This window comes from Pinus tabuliformis, chromosome 4_2 (genome assembly GCF_031772625.1).
Source record: "Pinus tabuliformis cultivar Carrire ecotype Pingquan chromosome 4_2, CPIR1, whole genome shotgun sequence".
NCBI lineage: Eukaryota > Viridiplantae > Streptophyta > Pinopsida > Pinales > Pinaceae > Pinus > Pinus tabuliformis.
The window spans coordinates 727,362,160-727,385,108 of NC_142304.1; the positions used below are offsets into that span (position 1 = coordinate 727,362,160).

The 22,949-nt window shown below is 35.5% G+C and overlaps 1 protein-coding gene and 1 pseudogene across 1 annotated transcript; one reads left to right on the forward strand and one right to left on the reverse strand.

Moving 5' to 3' along the window:
- Nucleotides 1-445: 445 nt before the first annotated feature.
- On the reverse strand, nucleotides 446-1,380 carry LOC149171647 (uncharacterized; annotated as a pseudogene).
- Nucleotides 1,381-5,127: 3,747 nt separating this feature from the next.
- LOC149171648 (uncharacterized) lies at nucleotides 5,128-6,616 on the forward strand. Its single transcript, XM_089427547.1, has one exon. It carries the CDS (start codon nucleotides 5,468-5,470, stop codon nucleotides 6,155-6,157), a length of 690 nt encoding a protein of 229 aa, XP_089283673.1. The 5' UTR covers nucleotides 5,128-5,467; the 3' UTR covers nucleotides 6,158-6,616.
- The last annotated feature ends 16,333 nt before the right edge of the window (nucleotides 6,617-22,949 follow it).

Sequence of the window (22,949 nt, forward strand, 5' to 3'; positions counted from 1 at the left end):
GTAATGCAAAACTTAGAAATGTACTGAATGCTGTCTGAAACTTTTTAAAGTGTTCAAAACGAAATTTCAGTGCATCAAATTTGCATCAGAAGAGATCTAATGTTTTTATAGATATAAAAAAGCTAAAACTATTGTAGCATTAAATGGAAAACAGAAGAACATCACCAACACTCCAAGGTCATGTCATTCAATTTCTTGATATAAAATACGTTAACCTGAGATGTATCTGTGTTATTCATGGGACTAACTAATATTTTAACTTCAATGTATTTCGACCGGCTTTGTTCTCTGATTCAAAAGTACAGAAAAGATTTAACCTCTATTAACATTCGATTTACATACATTATATTCACTAAAATAGCAAAAAGTACAGAAAAGATTTAACCTCTATTAACATTCGATTTACATACATTATATTCACTATAGCAAACAACGATACATTTTGGTATGCTCAAATTCAGAATTTAGAAAAGTAAAAAACTCATGGAGCGGACAGTTGTGGAACTGTACCAGTTAGCTGAGTCGAAACATGGCACCAAATGTTGTAATCCCTTATAATTCTGGAAGACAATTCTCTCTCCATGGCCCCTAAAATTTGATCCAAGATACCATTCCCAACCGGGAGAACAATATAATCTGGCATCAAAGAGAAGGGTAATGGAAGATTCGCATCTAACCCCATTGTAACCCACCCTCTGAAGCTAGGAGTCTGCTCACTTTCTAAAACCGAAGATGACTCCCTGTGTACAAGAAGCTCTCCTTGCAAATTAAATTGGAAATCGAATCCATTATTCTGACCTGGAAGAACTTTTATATCTAAAATCAATCTATTGGATGTTGTTTGTGTGTAAAACCCTGCAACGCAGATTTTTCACAGAAATAGCTTACAATAATTCCAAATTTGAAAAGAACCCCATGTAGATATTACATTTGGTCGCTTTCAAAAGATGAAAAAACAAAGAAATTGAAACTGGGTGATGTTTAAGAAGCTTTTAAACATGAATGAACTCACTTGACATCACAGAAGGGGATGGCCGTAACGGTGAAGAATGTGACAGGCCTCAGACGAGCTCGCCAGAGATTGTCACCCAAATAGTTAACCCTCGAAGAATCTGGAAATGTAATCTTCACTATCCTCTCTGTTTCTTTTATATAATCTTCTCCTTTCCTAGCTCCTTGTCTGAACGGAACATCCATCCTTCTCTTTGCTTGAAACTGTACCAGTTGAGCTCTGACAATGCTGCTGCTTTTTTGGGGATTTCTTCTCATCTTCATCTTCTTAACAGTAATATAAGATGGTACAGTCCAGGCATTCTGCAGATTGGAATTCATGTTTATATTATCAGAACTGAGGGCGGTCATGGCAGGCAGAGATGTCATTTGATGAAATCTATCAGAGCCCTTGTGTGAACCTTCTGTGAACTATTTGCTGCTTGAAAAGTATTTTTATGTCGATCTCAAAATTACGGCTAACTTTTAGCGTTCTTTAAATGTATTGTACCAGCATCCATTACAACTCACATGTTCCTGTTATCGTTGGATGTCTAACTACAATAGACATTACAAGTAAATCCAGGGAAGAAGAACAGTGATGGCCAAAAGCCAGGGAAGAAGAATAGCAACAACAAAGGACAGAGAAAAAGCGGTAAAAATATCTTCAATAGTGACATAAAAGAATGGGAAAAAGAAATAAGGCAACTAAACGATATTTGGAAAAAGCAATCATACTTCAAATCAACCATTGAAAGTGTCTCACCGGATCCAACGGAGCATGTTAAAAGTGTTGACGATTGTTGATGCATAGGAAGGCCTATCGGCCTAACAAAGCCCTAAACTTAGGACGTTGCATAAACTTAGGGCTTTGTATTAACAATAAAGATAACAGAAATTCATTAACTTATTTTATGGTAAATAGCTCCAATATGTAAAATATCCACGTAACTCCAAGTGATTATCAACTTAATTCCAAGTAAACCAAAAACATTCAACTTTGTTTTGCTCATACCAAATTTCTCAAACTATTGTGGTGCGACATTTATAAAATCAACTTTACGAGTGGAATATTAAGTCCCTTGTTCGCACAAATTGTTCCAATGAAGGATCTTTTTAGCTCCAAATAGAAAAAAACCAACTGTTAATATGCAATGTCTCTCTCCTCTTTTCGTGGTTGGAACACGCAAAACACATTCAACTGTTTATTATGTAACAAATTCAGCGAATTCGCCCTTCACCACAGCCATTACACGCAGCAAACAGATTTTTCTGCAACATTCGAAGAACAGGAAGAACGAAGAGCAACAACAACGCTCCAATCCTCACGACCCCACAACACTGCATAGAGAGCAACAACAACACTCCAATCTTCACGGCCCCACAACGTTACTCAAACCGTCGGCACCTCCTCAAAAAATGACTGTCTAATAGTATTAATGTAGGCCGCTTCATCCAGGCAGCTCCTCAGGATCCAGCGCTTAACACATAGTATCCTCTAAATGGCAACGGTCTTCAGCGGCTTCACCTTCGACTAGAAATTCTTTACAATCTTCAACGACGTCAATCTTCAGTTCAGCTCAACACTTCTCCGACGCCTCCACGGAGCTCGCACACAATATCACAATGCTACAGATTCACCCAACAGCAAATGGTCTCTTCCATGAGAAAAGATTCAGCCTCGTCCAACGACGCTTACAAATACTCGTCTAGATTCAATAGTCTCACGACAACACAAAGCTCTAACTCACAGGGTTCACAACGCTTCTGTACTATTAACTCCACTACTCTCTTTGCACACAACCGAGCCTTCAGACTCACTGCCTCTTTTACATGGCTCACCAACACCGTGCCCACAATTCTAGCTCTGAGCTCGTAGCTCACCTGAACTCCGATACCATATCAGAGAACACAACATGAACACTGAACACAAAACACAACATGCTCATTTCATTACCAACCAAGGATTTTGATAGACAACAGAGAAGTTTCTAGATTCTTCAGAAGCTACCTTAAGTCCCCAGAAAACTCGAGACCATCTCATGAACTCTCAAGAAGACTTACCTAACACAATTAATGTGGAGGGTGGTTGGACTTAATGTTTTTTGAGCACAGTAAACGGTAAACGGTATATTGTTTATTTATGGCAGAGAGATTTGTCGAATCAGAATCAGAGATTATGTTAGCAAGTTTTATAGTTTTACATATGGATAAAACATGTTAAAATTTTTATTCCATTTAAAGTTTATTAAAATTAAAATTACAAAAATTATGTAGAGTATAATTTTATTTACTCAAGCCTCAATTAAACAATTAAGACTCACAGAAGCCTCAATTCAATAATTAAATTATTCTGATTAAATATAAATAAAATTAATATATAAGCTAAATATATATAAAATTAAATTAAAATAAGATTTTTATTATAAAATTGTGTGTTTTTAATTTATAAATAATTTTTTTTACAACATTATTATTTTTCAATCTTCCATGTTTAAAAAGATATAACTTATTTTATATAATATTTGTTTATATAATTTTATTTATCTGATTTTCTTTCTATTAATTAATTTAATTAAAAAACAAAAAAATATAATAAATTTTTTAATTTATATTTACTGATAAAATTATTTTATAAAAATTAAATCTTTATTATACATTTAATAATCATTAATAATTAAATTAAAATTCTGAAAAACTTTCTATATAATTATTAAATCTCACTCTCGCAAAAAAAAACAAACAGAAAACAAAACTGCTCATTGTGAAATAGCAAGAGTTCCCTTATAATCTAACTCATATGTTTACACTCTTGAACGTTGCACCGGTCAAAAATAAAAAAATCCCGTTGAGTCTGCAATTTTGGACTCATACATTTTAGCCTTTTAAATATTTAGAAAAGCTTACCGGTAAAGAAAAGACTTCATGTTATTAACGAAAGGTTTAGAATTTTATCTATATTCGACTTATTCGACCTTGTTCAGGTTGAAAAAATATATAAAAAATATTTATGATGCACTTGATTAATTCCTCTCTATCCCTTGTTTTCGGATACGATATTCGTCACCTCATATGTCATGTCGCTGGCTATAATTTATCACTGCGTGTCCCTCACATCTCTCTACCGGTCGCTCGCGTCTTGCAAGACCCCGAGGGAGCAGGTCCTTTTGTTTCATTCAATTGGACTGGGGGACGAGAATCGATCGGGCTGATCGGTCCGTGGGATGGTTAGCTGATCCATCGAGGTCAGCGGCATCATCGCCCGGGCTCTTGGTAATGGCCTATAAATGCTGCTCTGTCAACCAACCCCAATTACACTGATTACGGAACCTTAGGACGAAATGGTCGCTATGTATGGTCGGAGGATGTGACTTGCGGGCAGGTAATGGCATCCTTATATATAATGCTAAGGTTGATTTCAATAATATTTTGGAATTGGATGGACATGATATTTTGGAATTCGATGGATATCTAGATTTTAATAATATTTTGGAATCTGTTGAAATTTGTTAGATATTAACTAAAAATCAAAAACATTTTAGATAAATATGGGTGATGTAAAAAAGATATATCTAAAAATATTTTGAAAATGTAAAAAGAAATAAACATAAAAAAGTTAATTTCTTTGAAAATGTAAAAAAGATAAACATGAAAAAGTTAATTTTTTTGTTTCCACGTTTTGAAATATTTTCAAAATCTACCAAAGTTATTTTTGTTTCCTCGTTTTGAAATATTCTCCAAATCTACTAAAGTTAAATAACTTCCGGTTTTTTTTTCTAGCGGATTCCTCACCGTACACAACTTTCAATATAAAAAGCAAAGTGATTTTGAAAGGTATAAAATTTTAATTAATAAATTCACGTCAAAGATGTGAAGTCTACACCATGTGTTGTAAACCTTCCTTCCAAACTAAATTCATCCATTATTTTATTGGAAGTAGAAGTTGTATCCCAACCAAATCACCGGTCACCAATGCTTCGCTGAGGCGAACGCTGTTGATATCACTCCATCCACCGACCAACGAAAAGGCACGCGCGCCAAGTCGTAGTTCCGTGATAAAGGTATTCTTGGACAGTTGGACACCTTGAAAATTCGAGATGTTGGGTCCAAATGGGCATCCTACACGCACGTTTGCACTAATTGTATGAAAATTTAACATCCGCGAATTAAGCTACGGCTTCAGTCGTGTTTAAATATGGGAAATGGCGAACCCGAGGAGTCATACCCGCCCTCAGAAATTTTGCAAGGACCCTTCCCATGCCAGCCTGTTCAATTACCCCAATTCGAACAGAGATTTTGTATCTAGCTTCCCGTCTGATGCTATACATAGCCTGATCTCCACTCCTATTGTATTCGCTCCGTTATCGATTTCGGTTTTTATAGAGCAGTAAGAGCATTTCTTCCGAAATATCATCCTCGTCTAGTCCTTGCACCACCTCTGCGTTCCGTGCTCGAATCTCTGGGCCGTCTTTCAATCATGTCTCAGGCACTCAAAAAGCGCGGCCGAGAGTCGGAAGCTCTGCCGATCTCAACTCACATCCGGGAGGCCAAACGCTTCTACGGCGAAGAGAAAGACCTGTTTTGTTCTGTGCTGGTATTAGAAAATATCCTATCACAGGAAGAAGAGGAATACGCTCCCAATGAGGAGGTCGTAAATGGAGTCATGAAAAGCCTGGAGGAAGAGATTGGCATGCCTTGTTTCACTTTTGATCCCTCGTCAAACTCTGGGAATAGCTCGGCGTCTTCCGATATTTCTAGCGGCCAAGAAGGGGAAACCCTAGCTTCGGACGAGCACGGAACAAAGTCTACATTTGACATAAGCTCAGGTGCTTCTGCCTCGCGGGCTGAGATGGTTTATCTTCTGGACGCGTCAGACGATGAGCTCGGCATTCCCCTGAACCCTGTTCTGGACATAAAGGCCGAAATCTGGCAATCTCCCAAAGAAACACCGGAGGGTTTACCGGAAAATCCGGATCTTAAATCACTTAATGAAATCTGGCACTTCGAGGACGACTTCGAGATTCATCAAGGGTTTGAGTTGTATGAGGATTGCTGTGAAGCGAGCGAGCTGCAATACTATATGAACAGAGATCTTGTGAGCCAAGACATGTCCTTTGACGTCGATTTTACTGCGGCATGGAATTTGGAAACAGCGGGCTTCTGGTAATGAACCCAAGGATTCATTAAAGCTGTGTAAGGTTTCAATTTTGTGCTACAAAATCTGGGTGCGTCATAGATTTTCTTCACATTTAAACCTGGAGAAAATTTCATTCTTTGAATCAGTTGGAAAACTGTACAGCGGAATTTCCAGAATTATTGCAGAATTGTATCATATATTTATAGCAGACGAGATTTTAACACCGCCGCTTCTCACGTGGAGAAATCAGTTGATGACCCTATGCCATGTATCAGGGGGTCAAAAGCTTCCACCATTTCAACGCAGCATTTAAGCACTTTTCAGAGGCAACCGAACGCAATTGCCAAAAATGGCAGCATCATCTGATAGAACGACTTTGTTGACATCAACTGAAATACAAGTTTAGAACCATTCTCCACGTTTCAATATTTAAACGTGGTTGTGTATCTTAGTGAAAGATCGAGTTAATAAGGATATCAGCCTTTCATATGTTAATTTGATTTAGTTTTTCGGTTGTTCCATTTATGATTCGTGGGCTTATATCTTTTTAACAAAGTGTTTTGAATAAACGTTTTAATTTAATAGGGAAAGTTTATCAATTTATTAAAAAAAATCATTTCGTTTATTTATAAAGCACTTTAGAATGGTTATAAATTTATCAACTTATTAAAAAAAATTCATTCAATTATTCATAAGACAATTTACCATGGTTATAAATTAGTGAAATTGCCTGTTTAATTATAAAATCTGCAATAGAAAACACCACTGTACACCACTGTACTAAAGTATTTTCTACCTGTGTGGTACTACATAGTATTTTGAAAGTTCTAAGATTGCTTTGGAAGACGGTTGATTTTAGCAGGCAGGAGTCAGAGATGTTATCATTTCTCGCTGGTCCATGCACATACACATTAAAAAAAAACTCTTTAAAAAAAGGATTTTTAGATGGATGATATATCATCTTGACATAGAAAATTTGGTATATTTTGTCAATGCAGAAATTTGGTATGTTCTCTCAATATAGAAATTTTATATAGGTTTTTTGAAATATTTTTTCTCAATAACATTTATGAAAAGCGATCCCTGCTTTTGAAAGTTAGTGCATATTGATTATATTATAACATAATTTGATTTTAAAAATAAATTAATTGATTTTAAATAACATATATTTATTTATGAATAATTATGAAAAGTGATTAAATTTTGTCATAATTTAAATGATAATTAATAATGAGGAAAGAAGTTATTGATTTATAAATATAGTTTGATTTATTAAGATTATTTAAAAAAAATTACATAATTTCAAATAAGATGTTGGTGGTCCATAAGGGGAGAGACTTTCATTACATTAAATACTCCAGTGTATTTCCTTACTTTTAAAGAAAATAAACTCTTAACTCTTGAAGTTTAAAAATACTATTTTTTATATTATATTTATATTAATACAAATAACATTTTAAAAAGGAATAAGATAAAATAAACAAATTTAAACTTTACATTTCTTCCCCCAAAAAACTAAATAACAATCTTACTAATTTTGGATGTCTCCCAACTTAATTTTCAAACATTGTTTCAATTTTATGAATAAGGAAAACCATAAGCACTATTTATAAATATTTCCTAAAACATTAAATATTGCCTAAAATATTGAAGTAAAAAAAAAATTAATCCAAAGTTTGCAAATTTGCAAGGTTTCCATAGGCACTTAAATGTTTACCAACAAGACAAGCCATATTCACCCTTCAAAAAATCTTCAAGGACATTGAAGTAACAAGTTCCCATGTGAGCTATTAATATTAATGGAATTTCCCTTTGTTTTAGTTTGTTATCAGTGGGGATGTCTTTAAAAAGTATCAATTATATTGAGGCCTTATTTCCACGAATTTGATGGAAAGATGCCATAGTTTGTGCTAGGGTGATCCTAGAAAATTTTTGATGGAAAAGATGGGGAAGCTCCATGAAAGCCTTAACAATATACTGCACTAACATCTTGGAAGGAATGGCGACATCAAGGTGAGTCCACCAAAACCTTGATGGCATGGCTCATATGTCTCCATTCAAGGCCACCCCACATCTTCGTCCTCATCCTCGTCATGCACATCATCATATAGCCTGGAAAATGCCTCATCTTGAAGGATGCTTGGGGCATGATCCTGTTTCAGAAACATCCTCATTCTCCACCACGCCCCCCTTTTATGTCTGCTAAAGTTGTCTTGTTGAACTTCAGCTCGCCTCTGCTTAGTTGGTGCCTTGAACTTCATATCTTCCTTGGTGACAATGGCACCAGGAGGCCTATAGAAAGTGTAATATAGTGGTAAGCTGGAGCTCTGAGGTTGAGGCACTTTAACTAATTGCTCTTCAGTCCTTGATGAGCCACCCTCCCTTGTCCCAATGGCATTGTTGGGTAACTCCACTAAAGTCATCAATGCATGTAATACAGAACACATCGAAAAGGATGATGTTCAAGGAAGCAAAAAAATTGGATTGAAGGGAGCACGTACAAAATCAATGAATTAACATCAACCACGTGTCCAAGAAAAAGAATTGAAATGAAGAAAGGGGTCATTTTAAGAAAGGATTAATGACTAATAATAGGAAATAATCTATGAGGGCTATTAGTGAAACTTACATAATGAAAAAAAAGAATCTCTTAGCATTCACATGCAAGTGAATAAACTAAGAAGAGTATTAAAGGGATTAGCCATGGCAAAAGAAAGGAGGTTATAGTAAAGAAATTTGTGGTCCATGTCAATCCTCCAAAAAATTGATGGTTGCATTTAATTATGCTAACACTCAAAATTAGATAAGTTCGATAGTTGATACATCCCTGTCACATATCAATATTGGACTCCCAGCAAGTGATGTGCTTATTAAATTCTTTTAATATAGGGGTACTCATCAATAGATTCTTTAGTCACATATATTTCTGACCCATTGCCAACATCAATCAAGGAAAATATCATCACCCAACAAACTTATCAGAAAATTTCAATATTGGGGGTTCATGATATGGTCCACTCCAATGGGCTCCCAATAACCTCAGGTCCTAATAGACTGATACACCTATACTGCTGACTCGACAACTTGATAACCACATTTTCTATAATTCTTGGTCATGGATCCCATGTCATCCATGTTACGAGGGGCTAAAAAAACACTCCAAACCCCTTAAACATGGAAATATAACCCTTGAATCCTATCAACAATTCATTAAAGGTTTTTTCCTTCCCAATGATCTGATGTCAATGAAATGATTACCTGACATGCCATGATAGGTGATGGGATAATCTCTCATTGATTAAAAAAATCTAGAGTCTATTATCATTATGGTATCTAAATTACGATTTTAGAAATGTGCTTGATGCCATAGGATCTGATAACCTGATTTCCCATTGAATCTCAGTCATAGATCTTGAGTATCATGCAACCAAAGGGCTTTGTAAAGGACTCCATGTCCAAATTTTTACAAGTCACAATAGAGCTTCTAAGCTCATTCTAAGGTCTAGAAATTTCTTTAGAGAGGGATGATACTACCCTCAAAGATTTCTAAAGGCTCATAGGTCTTATCCATCCTGTAAGGGCCTATTGATGGTGTTGTATGCAACCAAGATTGTAAGGGGATATCGCCGATGTGAAGTACCAATTAGACCTCACATCGTTTGGTGGAGGAGTCCCATTCGGTCATACGGTCTGACCACCGTTGGAAACATTTCAAAGATATATCTTGGTTTCACACACAAACATAGGACATCACAACACTTATTTGGGTAGCAATAATGTAAGATTTGTGAGACACCCAACGTAAGGTGCACGGGGAACATCCATAACTGGTAAATGAAAATGAGCCTCCAATTAGAAAAGTAATAGTATTATCCTAAAGGGTGACCTGTGAAGGAAGAGAAAGACTTGTTGAATATCTGCATATTAGTCTACATAATAACAACAATCGTTAAAGCATAACAACACTCATTCAACAACAACCATACCTAAGAAACAAATTAGTTAATTCACTTAGTATGTGATTAAAACAATATATATCATAAACATAACAAGAATATTCCTACTATATCTATGATACATGTTTGAAGACATGTCAGCTCATATATCTTTTGATTAAGAGTGAAAGATCCCAAGTACATGGTTACATGAATGAAACACTATATCCAGAAGTCGAGCATGAAGCCACAACTTGCTTCTCCAAAGAATGATATATCTCCAATGCACTATAAGAGAAGCCAAGGCAAGACTCCAAGAATCCAAGCCTTTCTTTGAGTTATGATGAGTTATTTATAACAAATAACAATGACCTTTGAGCTTGCCCATGACTTTTTGACTTCTATGACTATTCATATTCTATTCATGACTTATTACATTCCATATGTGACTATTCACATTCCACATGTGTCCGTTGGAATTCATTACTTATCATTTATTGCATGAGATAAATGAAAAATGAGAGAGTGGTCTAATAAGACTAAACTAATAATGGGATAAATGCTCATCAAATTGATAAGTCATTTGCTTCATCAGGGAGCTCATTTTTAATGTAAGTGTGCCATGCCATGAACTTTGTTGAGATCACGGGGGCTTCACTCAATGAACCTCTGACATATCACGTGCGTTTGTGGCATATTAAACAATACCCTTAATTTGACTAAATATTGGAAAATATCTCTAAAAATCACATTATTTAACCCCCTACCAATATGAACCCAATACACCTTCCCAATTTAAAACCCCTACTTTCACTACATATTATAGGTATCCATTTTCTCATTAACATTTTTTATACCCCTTTATATTTTTTCATTAACTTTGGGATCCATTTTTATACCTACCAATATAAAAACCCTCTACCCCCTATATATCCCCCAATATATTATGTCATTTTTTTCTCAATAAATATTCCCCAATATGAACCCACGTGATATGGAATTTCTCCCCCACTGAAGCCCCTGTGGTTGAGATGGATTTGACCCGAATTGGCAAGTACCCTATATACCGCATATTCACCTCCAATGCCTCCATCAGTATGGTATTGGAGCTTGACTGTACATTATTCCTTAGCCATGAAAGTTTCATGTGAGCTTTGACTCGTGAGATGGTGTACCGTAGAATAATATCCTTGGTGACCTCCAGGCCTTCTTGTTTTGTTGCTTAATTCACTTCTTCAATATATTTCTTGATCACTTGGAAGATGATCTCTCTGCCTCTAATTGCTTCAAGTGTTCCTATTGTGGGCATCCCAAGTTTCTGTGATAGAGACTTGAAACCATTATGCAGTCAATTAAAGCAACAATAGTACTGATCGAGTGTTCTCCAAGACACGTGTAGTTCTGATGGTGGAGTGTCAACTGAACTCTATCTATTTCTACAAAAATCTTGTCTTTCTTTTCAAAATGTTGTGGAGCATCTAGATACTTGGCAACCCACTCTTGAATTTGGTCAACTGCACTATTTTCTCCTTTCGGGAGTTTTACCACTTCCTATGCTTTCTTCTGAATGCCAACGAGAGGAGCCACTTCCTGTTGTATAAGTATCATCTCATCATGGTTTCCTCCATTGGGCCCGGTTCCTTTTGCATGGTTGACTACCATTCTACGTTATTAAAGCTCTATGATGATAATCGTTGATTCTCCACTGCAAGATGTTTCACTTGTTACTTCACTGCAACAAGTTCTTTCCTCAATCTAGCATTCTCACTTAGTAGCTGTTGAGTTCCAAAATTGCCTTTCCCTTAGCTACTTTTCTCATCCTTCCTTCTCTGTTTTTCCATGAAAAATGCATCCTTATCATCAAAAACCATTATACATTGCCTCAAGGTGTATATTTTAGTTATTTACAGGTTATACTTTTATGTTTTATATTTGAATAAGTTTTTTCCTTTTAGCTACGGAACCCAGCCACATTTGCAGCTAATCGGTTGTTCCGCAGCTACTTTCACGCTTTTGTAGGTTCCAGGTGTCAAGAGGGGAAAAGGACTACATGGGTAGCTTCGAAAACATTGGGCATGGATCGTATCCTATTCATTTGGCCTAGATCGACGAGGAAGACTCCAGTCAAAGGGAAGTGAAACATAGAAACCTATGGCAAATAGAACTTTGTTTTGCACACGTCTCTCAGTGATGGGATCCGAAGCAGTTTCCTGAGGCCAAGGACTTCATCTGCCACCTGCACAAATAGAATCCATTGCCATTACCATAAGATTTATGTCTCCAAGCAACCAAGGACAAGAATTCCTCATACTTTCCTATCTACGTGTTTTTTTGTAGCTTAATTCTCTCTTTAAAACAGTTGTATAATTTCCCTATATATACCTGTGTGAAGAATGCAGAAGAAGTTAACTTTTTGCTTATGTATTAAGTTTAGATTTCCGCTCTGTAGTTTGAAGAACTCATGAAGAGCGTAGTCATGGATATAATGGTAGCTAACATACCACCTCAGTACGCATGTTATTATCCTTGATCATGGGCTAGCCAGTTGGGGGCACTTTACAAATGGATATGTCCTATGCCTTTTAGATGTATGATTTCCCACCAAGCCTGCTAATCAGAGTGGATGTGTACGAGCTTTTTCCCTTATAGAGGCAGTCTGTTCCATAAGTATCCAGTAATATTGAATCTTCGTTCCAAATTAAAACACTCTACAAGGATTAGAGCACGTGGCTACGAACCACGGTGTCGGGGGTTCGAATCCCTCCTCGCCCACCCTGAAATTTTCCATTTTAATATAAAGACTCTGTTTCATGGATACTAAAGCGTTGTTGGAGTGTTGATTAAGTGCTTATAATCTGAGACCTTTGCAGAGGGCCCCTGCGTTGGTCAAGGTTACATTTTATTTCTGTTTTTTCTTTCATAGTTAACTGTAAATTTACTATGTTCTTTTTTCCTTGATGTTTATAACCATTTTATAACTCTGTTCGTAAAGCAGCTTGTATCATCTTCTTATTAGCACATAATAGCTCTTTTGTTTCACTACTTTCTAGTTTCTTATTAGTAATTTGAGGTTGATGTCAGTAGCATAGAGTAATTTAGAATTGTTGATCATTAGTCTAGTTTATTTCTTTTACTGTTCAATGCCATTATGTTGTTAGTTTAATAACTCAGGTTGTAAGTGAATGTTTTCGAAAGCCCTTTCAGTTGATGGTTCATCTTAAAACTAAGTTGTGAAATATTTCATTTATGAATGAGTCTTTCTTTGCATTTTTATGTTTACCTTTTCTTAGAACAATGAAGTATGGAGTCCCTCAAAATGCTATCACAAGGAGGTAGTTCTCCCAAAATTGTATAGCAAAGTGATAAAGCACTTCATTTAGTTGTTATAGTAGATTAGTTGCAATTTCACTTTCAGTCTTAGTCTTTCATTTAATTTTGTTGTAATTTAATTTTTAGTTTTAGAACAATGAAGTATTGAATCCCTAAAAATGCTATCACAAGGAGGTAGTTCTCCCAAAATTTTGTAGCAGAGTGACGAGACACTTCATTTAGTTTTTATGACAGATTAGTTGCAATTTCATTTTCAATCATAGTTTTTTATTTAGTTGCAATTCCATTTTTTGGTTTTTCATTTAGCTTTTGATTCTACAATAAATTAGACAATAGTTGTAATCTTATTTTCAGTATTTCATTTTTGGTTCATCATAGATAGCTACAATCTCATTTTCAGTTTTAATATTAGCTGTCATTTCATTTCTTTAGATTCTTAGCAGTAGTAGATTTAAGATTTTGTTAAATACATTGCAGAACATTAGGAATTAAAAGATCAAACCCCCAAAACAACAGAAAACTCAAAAACAGTGAGGTAAGAAGGGTCATCTAGCACATATAGTGCACTACACTTCATCAGTTTACAATATTCGGATTGATAATTTATATAGAGCAATTTAGGACAGTAAGTTGACCAAACATTTTGGCGCCATTGCCGGGGAAGTGTAACTAGGTAGCCTTATCTCTTACATTCATAAAAAAAAATAAAAACAACAAAACAAAACAATGACGTGCATAGAGAACGAGACTTTAGGGGTAGATTTATAGCTAGGGGCAGAAGTTTGATTTGTACAACTCCACTTGCTCCACCAAGAGTTAGAAAAGACACACCTCCATCCCAGACTCATACTCCCAGCAATAGGATTCTTGGAATCCCAGGGGCATAAATTCAATCAGAAGATTCTCCTACATCATCCACAAAAACAGTCCAAGGAAAGAAGACTTTTTTCACCTCCACAGGGGAGCCTATTATAGTTGAAGAATTAGGAATACCTGGTGAGGAAGTAGAAACTCTCTCTCATAGTCCATTAATAGAAGAACCAGAGGAGGAAGGAATAACCTTGCAAGTTGAGCTCTATATTGACTCTGAAGAAACTATAATGGCAGAAGAAGAACAAGATGGAGAATTCACACTGTTTGGAGCAGGGGGTAGAGGAAGAGGTAGAGGAAACAATGGAGTAGGTAGAGGTAATAATGGAGGAGACAGAGGAAATAGGGAAGTAGATAACCCATTTGGATTCCCTATAGTAGATGAGGAAACACATACCACAATGAAAAACATTTCACCATATGTCCTCCCAAACTTTTATGGGTTTAGAAGTGAGGATCCTGAAACATTTTTGTTTGAGTTTGAAGTCTTGTACATAATCTATGACTATCTAGAAGACTCTCAAAAAATCAAATTATTCCCTTCAACACTAAAAGGGGTTGCTTTGAAATGGTTTATGGGGTTCGTCACTCAATCCATTAGAACTTGGAATGACATGAAACAGGCATTTCTGGATAGATATTTGGATTATTGTATGCCTACCAATCATAAAGATGAGGTGTTCAAAATGATGCAAAAGGAAGATGAAAACTTAGAGGATTTGCTTGAGAGATTCAACTATAATTTGAAAAGAGCAAAGATGAACAATTTAGATGAAGAAACTTTGAAAGCTCTTTTGTTAAAGGCCATTAGAGATGAATGGATAGATATCCTTAACATGATGGGGAAGGGAGATATCTCTCAACTTCCATTGAGTGACATAGCAGAACTATGTGTTCATCTCTCAAGAGGGAAATCTAAAACTGGGAAAGGGCCGAGAGATCCTTCTCTTGCTAGAGCAAACAAATCTGCAGCCGGATCTGTAAGTAGGGTAGAAATGACAATATGATTGATGAGTTTAAAACTGACATTTTAGGGAGCCTTAGTGAGTAGCTAGACACCCTTAAAATTCAAAACAAACAAAAAACTGAGGCTGATGCTTTAGCCATATTTTTTCCAAAATGTAGAAAGAAACATGCTCTAAGGGAATGCCCTTTAGATGCAAAAATTGTAGAAACTTGTATGATTTGTTCAAAAAGTCATGAGACAAAGGATTTTCCTTCAATCCCAGGTCTTAAGGCTGTCTTTCAAGAGGAAACAATCCCAAATCCTATAGAATCTCTTTGTTTTGTTGCAAGAAGACTTTGGCAGGGGTCACAAAATCAAGGATTTAGCAATCCAATGTATCTTCAACCCCCATCAAACTAGAATTCTTGGCAGCAACCTTGGCCTCAACCTCAATCTCAGTATCAATCTCAACCATGGGCCAAAGGGGTACAAAATCCTTATGGGAGATTTGCCCAATATTACCAATATCCTCCATCTTATCAAAATTAGCCACAAAATCAGCGACAACTTCCAAATCAAAACCCTCAACTTTCATTGCCATTTCCACAACAACCTCCACAACAAGGTAAAAATCCTCAACTCTTACTTCCATTTCAACAAAAACCAAATCAGCTACCTGCCCAACCATTACCAAAACCTAATAATAAAAACCCTCAGAATTCTTATATGGTATAAGGACAACAATTTCCAACTTACATGATTACTCCTCTAGATCTTAATGATGCTCAAATTAGATCTAGTAGGATATTAGAAAAGGAAAAACCTTCTATAGTTATTCAAGAACAAGACACTTCTGAGGAGGATTCTCTGAAAGTCAACAAAATTTTTGAGGGAACATCCCTCCAAAACCAAAACATAGAAAAAGAAAAACAAAAAGAATCAATAAACACAAATCCTATAATTGAGCAACCAACATCTACTTCTACACCTCCTTTTCTTGAGAGATTACAAATTGATAGAGGGGTAGAAAAACATATCTTGTTGCCCAATTATGATTTTCTAGATGAATTGAAGAATGTTTGCATCAAAATTCCTTTGCTACAAGCCATTAGGGAAATTACTATTCTAGCTAAGACAATAAAGGAGTTGAGCATCAAAAGACCAGGAAGAAAACCGAGAGAAACAAAAAGAATTCACCTGGTAGGGAAGATAGCAGATATCATGATGGGAAAGATTACCATGCAGAAATATGTGGATCCAGGAAGTCCAATTGTCAAGACACATATAAATGGGATTGAGATTCCAAATACATTGATTGACTTAGGGGCATCAATAAACATTATGAGTAGACAAACTATGGAGCAGCTTAAACTTCCTAAGATTCTTTACACACCTACTGTACTGCAACTTGCAGATAGATTAGTAATTAAACCAGGTGGTGTGCTAGAAGATATTTCAGTACCCTTAGATTCTTGGGAGTATCTTGTTGATTTTATGATTTTAACTCCCAAGAATAATTTAGGAGGACACCCACTTATATTAGGAAGACCTTGGCTAGCCACAACTGATGCTTTTATTAATTGTAGATCTGGTGACATGTATATTTCTGATGGTAATTCAACAAAGAAATTTACTTTGTATCCTCAACCTCTCTTTACTATATCTGAAATTAGTGAAGATAGTCAAATTTTGAACACATTAGAAAATTTTGAAACATCTTCAGAATATGATCATGCACAATTTCAAGAAATATCTAATATTGAATACTTGTCATCTAGACAAATATCTCTCTATTCTATGGAAGAGTTTGGTAGCTCTACAATTGAAATTTTTCTAGCTAGGACATTGAACATAAACAAAAACTTGGAGAAACTACAACAAGAAAAGCTAACCAAAATATTACAAAAACATTCTGTTGCATTTGCATGGGAGTATATCGACATGAAAGGTATTGATTGTAAGACTTGTATCTATCATATCTATATTGAAGAAAACAGTAAACCAATCAAACAACCTCAAAGATGAATGAATCCAAATCTTAGGGAAATTGTGAAAGAAGAGTTCCAAAAATTACTCAATGTAAACATCATTTACCCAATTTCATATAGCCAATGGGTTTCTCCTTTGGTAATTGTGCCTAAAAAGAATGGTAAATGGAGGGTGTGCATTGATTATCGAGAATTGAATAAAGCAACCTTCAAAGATCACTTTCCTTTGCCCTTTATAGATCAAGTGTTAGATACATTAGCAGGTAAAAAGTATTTCTCATTCTTGGATGGTTTAGTGGTTATAATCAAATTCAGGTAGCACCTGAGAATCAGGATAAAACCAAATTTACTTGTCCATGGGGAACTTTTGCCTACCGAGTGCTTCCTTTTCGGTTATGTAATGCACCTACAACATTCCAAAGAGCAGTACTAGGATTTTTTTCTGATTTAATACATGATTGTGTAGACGTATATATGGATGATTTTACAGTTTATTGTAACACATTTGAAGAAGCTTTGGAGAATTTGGAAAAAAGACCTTAAAAGATGTAAAGAAACAAACCTTTCACTAAGCCATGAAAAATACTTTATGATGTTTATAGAAGGCATTGTTTTAGGACATCACATTTCAGGAGAAGGGATTAAAGTTGACAAATCTAAAGTTGAAGTTAGCTCTAAATTGTCAATTCCAAATTGCCAAAAGGATGTTAGAAGTTTTCTAGGATTTACAAGATACTATAGAAGATTTATAGAAAACTTCACTATTTTAACATCTCCACTCTTCAAATTTCTTACAAAAGATTGTGAATTCAAGTGGAATCCTGATTGCCAACTAGCATTTGAAACCTTGAAAGCAAAAATATCTGAAGCACCTATCTTAAGAGGACCAAATTGGAAACTTCCTTTCCATATTTCTACAGATGCTTCAGATACAGCTCTAGGAGTTGTATTAGGACAAAAAGTTTTGATTCCTTATGCCATTGACTATACAAGTAAAAATTTGACTCCCACTGAGTTAAATTATACTGTAACTGAAAAAGAGTTCTTAGCTGTTGTTCATGCAATTAACAAGTTTAAACACTATATAACAGGCTATGAAACCTTTGTTCATACATATCACTCTGCAATTAGATATTTGATGAATAAACCTATTACTAATGGAAAAGTTACAAGATGGCTTTTACTTTTGCAAGAATTCAATATTATTGTGCTAGATAGACCTGGAAAAAAAAACACAGTTGGTGATTTCTTGTCCAGGATTGAGAATATCAAAGAAGACTCTCCGGTTGAAGATAAGTTTCTTGATGAATATCTCTTTGTATTAACTACTCAAACTCCTTGGTTTGCAGATGTTGCTAATTACTTGGTTACAGGAAAGTTACCTTCACATTTATTTCCTAGAGATAAAAGAAAAATTATTTAATATAGTGCAAGATATTCATGGATCACTAACGAACTGTATAAAATAGGGCCAGATCTTATGATCAGAAGGTTTGTTAGGGAAGATGAGATGCCTGATATTCTCAAAGCATGTCATGATGATCCGTGTGGTGGACACTTTGCTGACAAGAGGACAACCTATAAAATCCTTTATTTAGGATATTTTTGGCCATCCATCTTCAAAGATGCTAAAGAATATGTCAAAAGGTGCGACAGTTGCTAAAGGGTAGGGAAACCTGCTCCCTCAAATGAAATGCCATTACAACTTCAGGTACTTATCGAACCCTTCGAAAAATGGGCTTTAGACTTTATTGGACCTATTAATCCTCCATCCAAGCAGAAAAAGTATATATTGGTATGCACTGATTATGTCACCAAATGGGTAGAAGCCAAAGCATTACTTTTTGCTAACGAAAATTCTGTAGTTAGTTTTATTTTTGAGGATATTTTTACTCGCTTTGGTGTTCCAAGAGAAATTGTGACAGATCAGGGACTTCAATTCACATCCAACATGGTGGAGAAGCTTATGGAGGAATACAAAATCAAGCATAGGAAATCCACTCCCTATCATCCACAAGCAAATGGTTAAGTGGAGTCTACAAATAAAGTGATTGAAAGAATCCTCACCAAGACTGTGCATCTACATTGAAGAGATTGGGAAAAAAGGCTTCTTGAAGCTTTATGGGCCTATAGAACTACATGGAGGAACACAACTGGACATACACCCTATGAACTTGTTTATGGGAAGCAAGTCCTGTTCCCCATAGAGTTCCAAGTCAAAACTTTCAAGATGGAAGTCCAGTTGGGGATGGATTTATCAGAAGCTCAAAAGCATAGACTAGAGCAATTGAATGAACTTGATGAAATCAGACAAGAGGCTGTTCAAAGGACTGGTCTAGTTCAGCAACAGAGGGCTAAATGGCATGACAAGTACATCAAGGACAAGAAGTTTCAAGAGGGAGATTGGGCACTATTATTTGATTCAAAGTTTAAAGATTTTCAAGGGAAGTTTCAAACTCATTGGCTTGGGCCATATGAGATTGAAATTTTTTTCAGTAATGGAGCAGTAAGGATTAGAACAATAGATGAAAGTCAAACTCCTCTCCTTGTGAATGGTCATAGATTGAAAATTTATCAAAAACCAATCTCAAAGGAGGAGTTCATCAAGATCTTTCAGAACAATTCTAAAATGAAGTTGGTGAAGAAGAATCCTTCTTCTCTACCAACTTAGTCTTTGTTTCCCCTATCTAAAAAAAAAAAAAAATTGTATAAGGTTGAAAACCAATCACTAATTGGCATGCTTATACAGAAAATACAGGGTGAAAATCAAAAGCTTCTGACACCCTATATTTTCCATTTCCTTTTCTGAAAAAGAAATGGTGTCTCACTTTGCATTTCTGCAAAATTTATTGTTTTATCTCATTTTCACTCTGTTTTACTTTTGCAAAGTCTTGCTTTCACTCCACTACCATATTCCACCAATAAATTTTTCCTCTCCAACATTTCTTCCGTCTCCATTTTTCATATATCATCTTGTCATATTTTCACCCACACAGCCATCTCCATTTCATTGATTCATAAAGTCATATTTATTCTCTGTTTTACATTCTGTAACTATTTTCATGTTCTGGAGTTGTTCCTGTTCCGTAGCTAATCCTGTTCTGTAGCCAATCTGATTCTGCAACAACAGTTTGATCATAAGTCCAAGCATAAAGAGGCCAGTTCATAATAAATTTTCATATGTAGGTAATTGAGGAGAGAACAACTTTTGAAGACCAATCACATCTAAGCACCTGTGGAAGCAAACAACAAGAGATTAGCAAGCAGAAGATATGGTTCTAAAAGGTAAAAACAAAAACTTATTTCAAAAAGCAATACAAAACATAAGTTTGTATAACTCGTATAATCACATGACTCCTTGATTTATCATTATGAGATTTGATTGCCACGATGATTCCGCCACTCCTTCCATCTTTAATACCTAATGGTCTAATGATGCAAGCCCCGTTTTAAAATCAATGATTCGTACTTAACCGGACTCCTCCAACACACCTGTTAAATGGTTAGATTCATGACGTAACCCATTTGAATACGACTCCTCAAAACCCTAATTGTTCATTTATTACCCCAAGTTTTCTTCTCTTATACTTCCATAGCCTTTTTGTGCATACAAACATTCTGTTACCTTGTGCACACAGTCACTCCGTTTTCGTATTCTTTGTGTATAACAGTCACTCTGTTTTTTTTACACAGTTTACGTATACCTTGTGCACACTCTTTTTCCACACATTTTATGCATATAGCTACTCTACTTCCGTATACCTTATACGTACAGTCATTTTATCTCATACTCAGTCATTTTACTTCCATATATCTTGTCATTCTGTCCCCATATCCATAGTTATTTATGTTTTTATATACCAGTTGTTCCACTGCCGTATACACAGTCCTCTTTACACAGTCACTCCATTTCTCAATCAGTGAAGGGAATTTTTGAAGAATAGCAGAGAACAGAGGTGATGGGGCTCATCGTCAGAACTGAACCCATAGGGGTGAAGTACATGGAAGGTTATCCTCAGTTGAAAGGAATGTTTCAGAAGGCTGGTTGGTTGAGTTTCATTGAAAAATTCAATGGTTACAATAAAGAAATCACCAAATCTTTTGCCAAATCGTTTGATGGGATAGACGTGGAAATAGGTGACATAAAATTTGCAGTGACCGAGTCTTTTATTGCTGAAGCAACCGAGCTACCAAGGCTAGGAGAGAGGTGGTTCAAGAACAAAGAATTTCATGATGAAACCTGGAAGGTCATTCTCAAAAATCTAGGTATGGACACTTCAGTTTTTAAGAAAGGAATTCCAATCTCTGCAATTAAGGACAAATGGAGTAGCATGCTAATAATTTTGCAAAAGTTTATTACATGTGAGGGAAGGTTTGGTTCCATGTATGTATATCACATAAGACTGTTAATGAATTTTCTTGAAGATGGAACCCTCAATCTCCCATTTTTCTTGTTGAATAGTTTAAGAAGAATAGCCTCTAATGTTCAGAAGAAAATTGAAGCAATAGAAACCACTCTTTATCATCATGGACTAGTAAAAATTTTAGTTGAACATCACTTAAAGAGTGTAGGGGACACATGGGATGAATTTTTGGTCAGAAACTTCTTCCAAGATGCTCCAGAATTTCCTGAGGGAAGTTCTGTAAAAAGAAGTAGGAGAAGGAAGACCAGTCTCACCATTCAAAACACTCCTGAAACTTCAGCACAGAAAAACAATGAAGAAGAGCCCATCTCTGAAACATTAACAGAGATCAGAAAGCAGACAAAGCAGAGAAGAAAAATGAAAGAAAAGGTTGAGGAAATCCACAAGAATATTCTTGAACCTTCATCATCTAAGGAGGATGAACAACTGCTTTCAAAGAGATTAATCAAAATCAGAGATCAGCTCAAGAAAGAGAAGGAGAAGGGAAAAAGAAAACAGGTTATAGAGGAAGAAATCATAGGCTCCCAAAGTTTGAGGAGAAGTTCTAGACTCAGGGGCAAAGTGAAGAAAGCATAATCAAAGGAGACCCAATTCATAGATTTGGGGGAAGAAAATCCAACTCAGTCCTATGACAATATTCCATATGAGCAAAGCCCACAGAACTCTCCTCAACAAAACTTTGGAAGCAACCCAAGAAGAACCTCTCCAGGCATTGATCCGATTCAATAATAGATTTATGACTACATAGAGTCATTGGTGAAAAAGAGTACATCGGTGGACCCAGGGACTTCATCTAATCCTGATCAGCCTGCCACATCACAAGAAACTTTTATTAGCTCACTTAAACAGGAAATCTATGAGCTAGAAGTTCTAAATAGACATATCTAAAGAGAAAATGAAGCCTTCAAAGAATAGAAAAAGTTAGATAAGATTACCCATGATAACACTATGCTTCACTTGGGTTTATGGCACAAGAAGAACAAAAAACTAAAAAGTAAGAATAAGAAGTTAAAAAGGGCACTCATTGATGATCTTTATATACTCTTAATATAAAGCTATGCTGGTTTACAACTATTGTCTAATTTATTGCAGAATCAAAAGCTAAATGAACAACTGAAAAATGAAATTGCAACTAAATAAAAGACTATGATTGAAAATGAAATTGCAACTAATCTGTCATAAAAACTAAATGAAGTGTCTTGTCACTCTGTTACACAATTTTGGGAGAACTACCTCCTTGTGATAGCATTTTGAGGGATTCAATACTTCATTGTTCTAAAATTGAAAATGAAATTACAACAAAATTAAATGAAAGAGTAAGACTGAAAG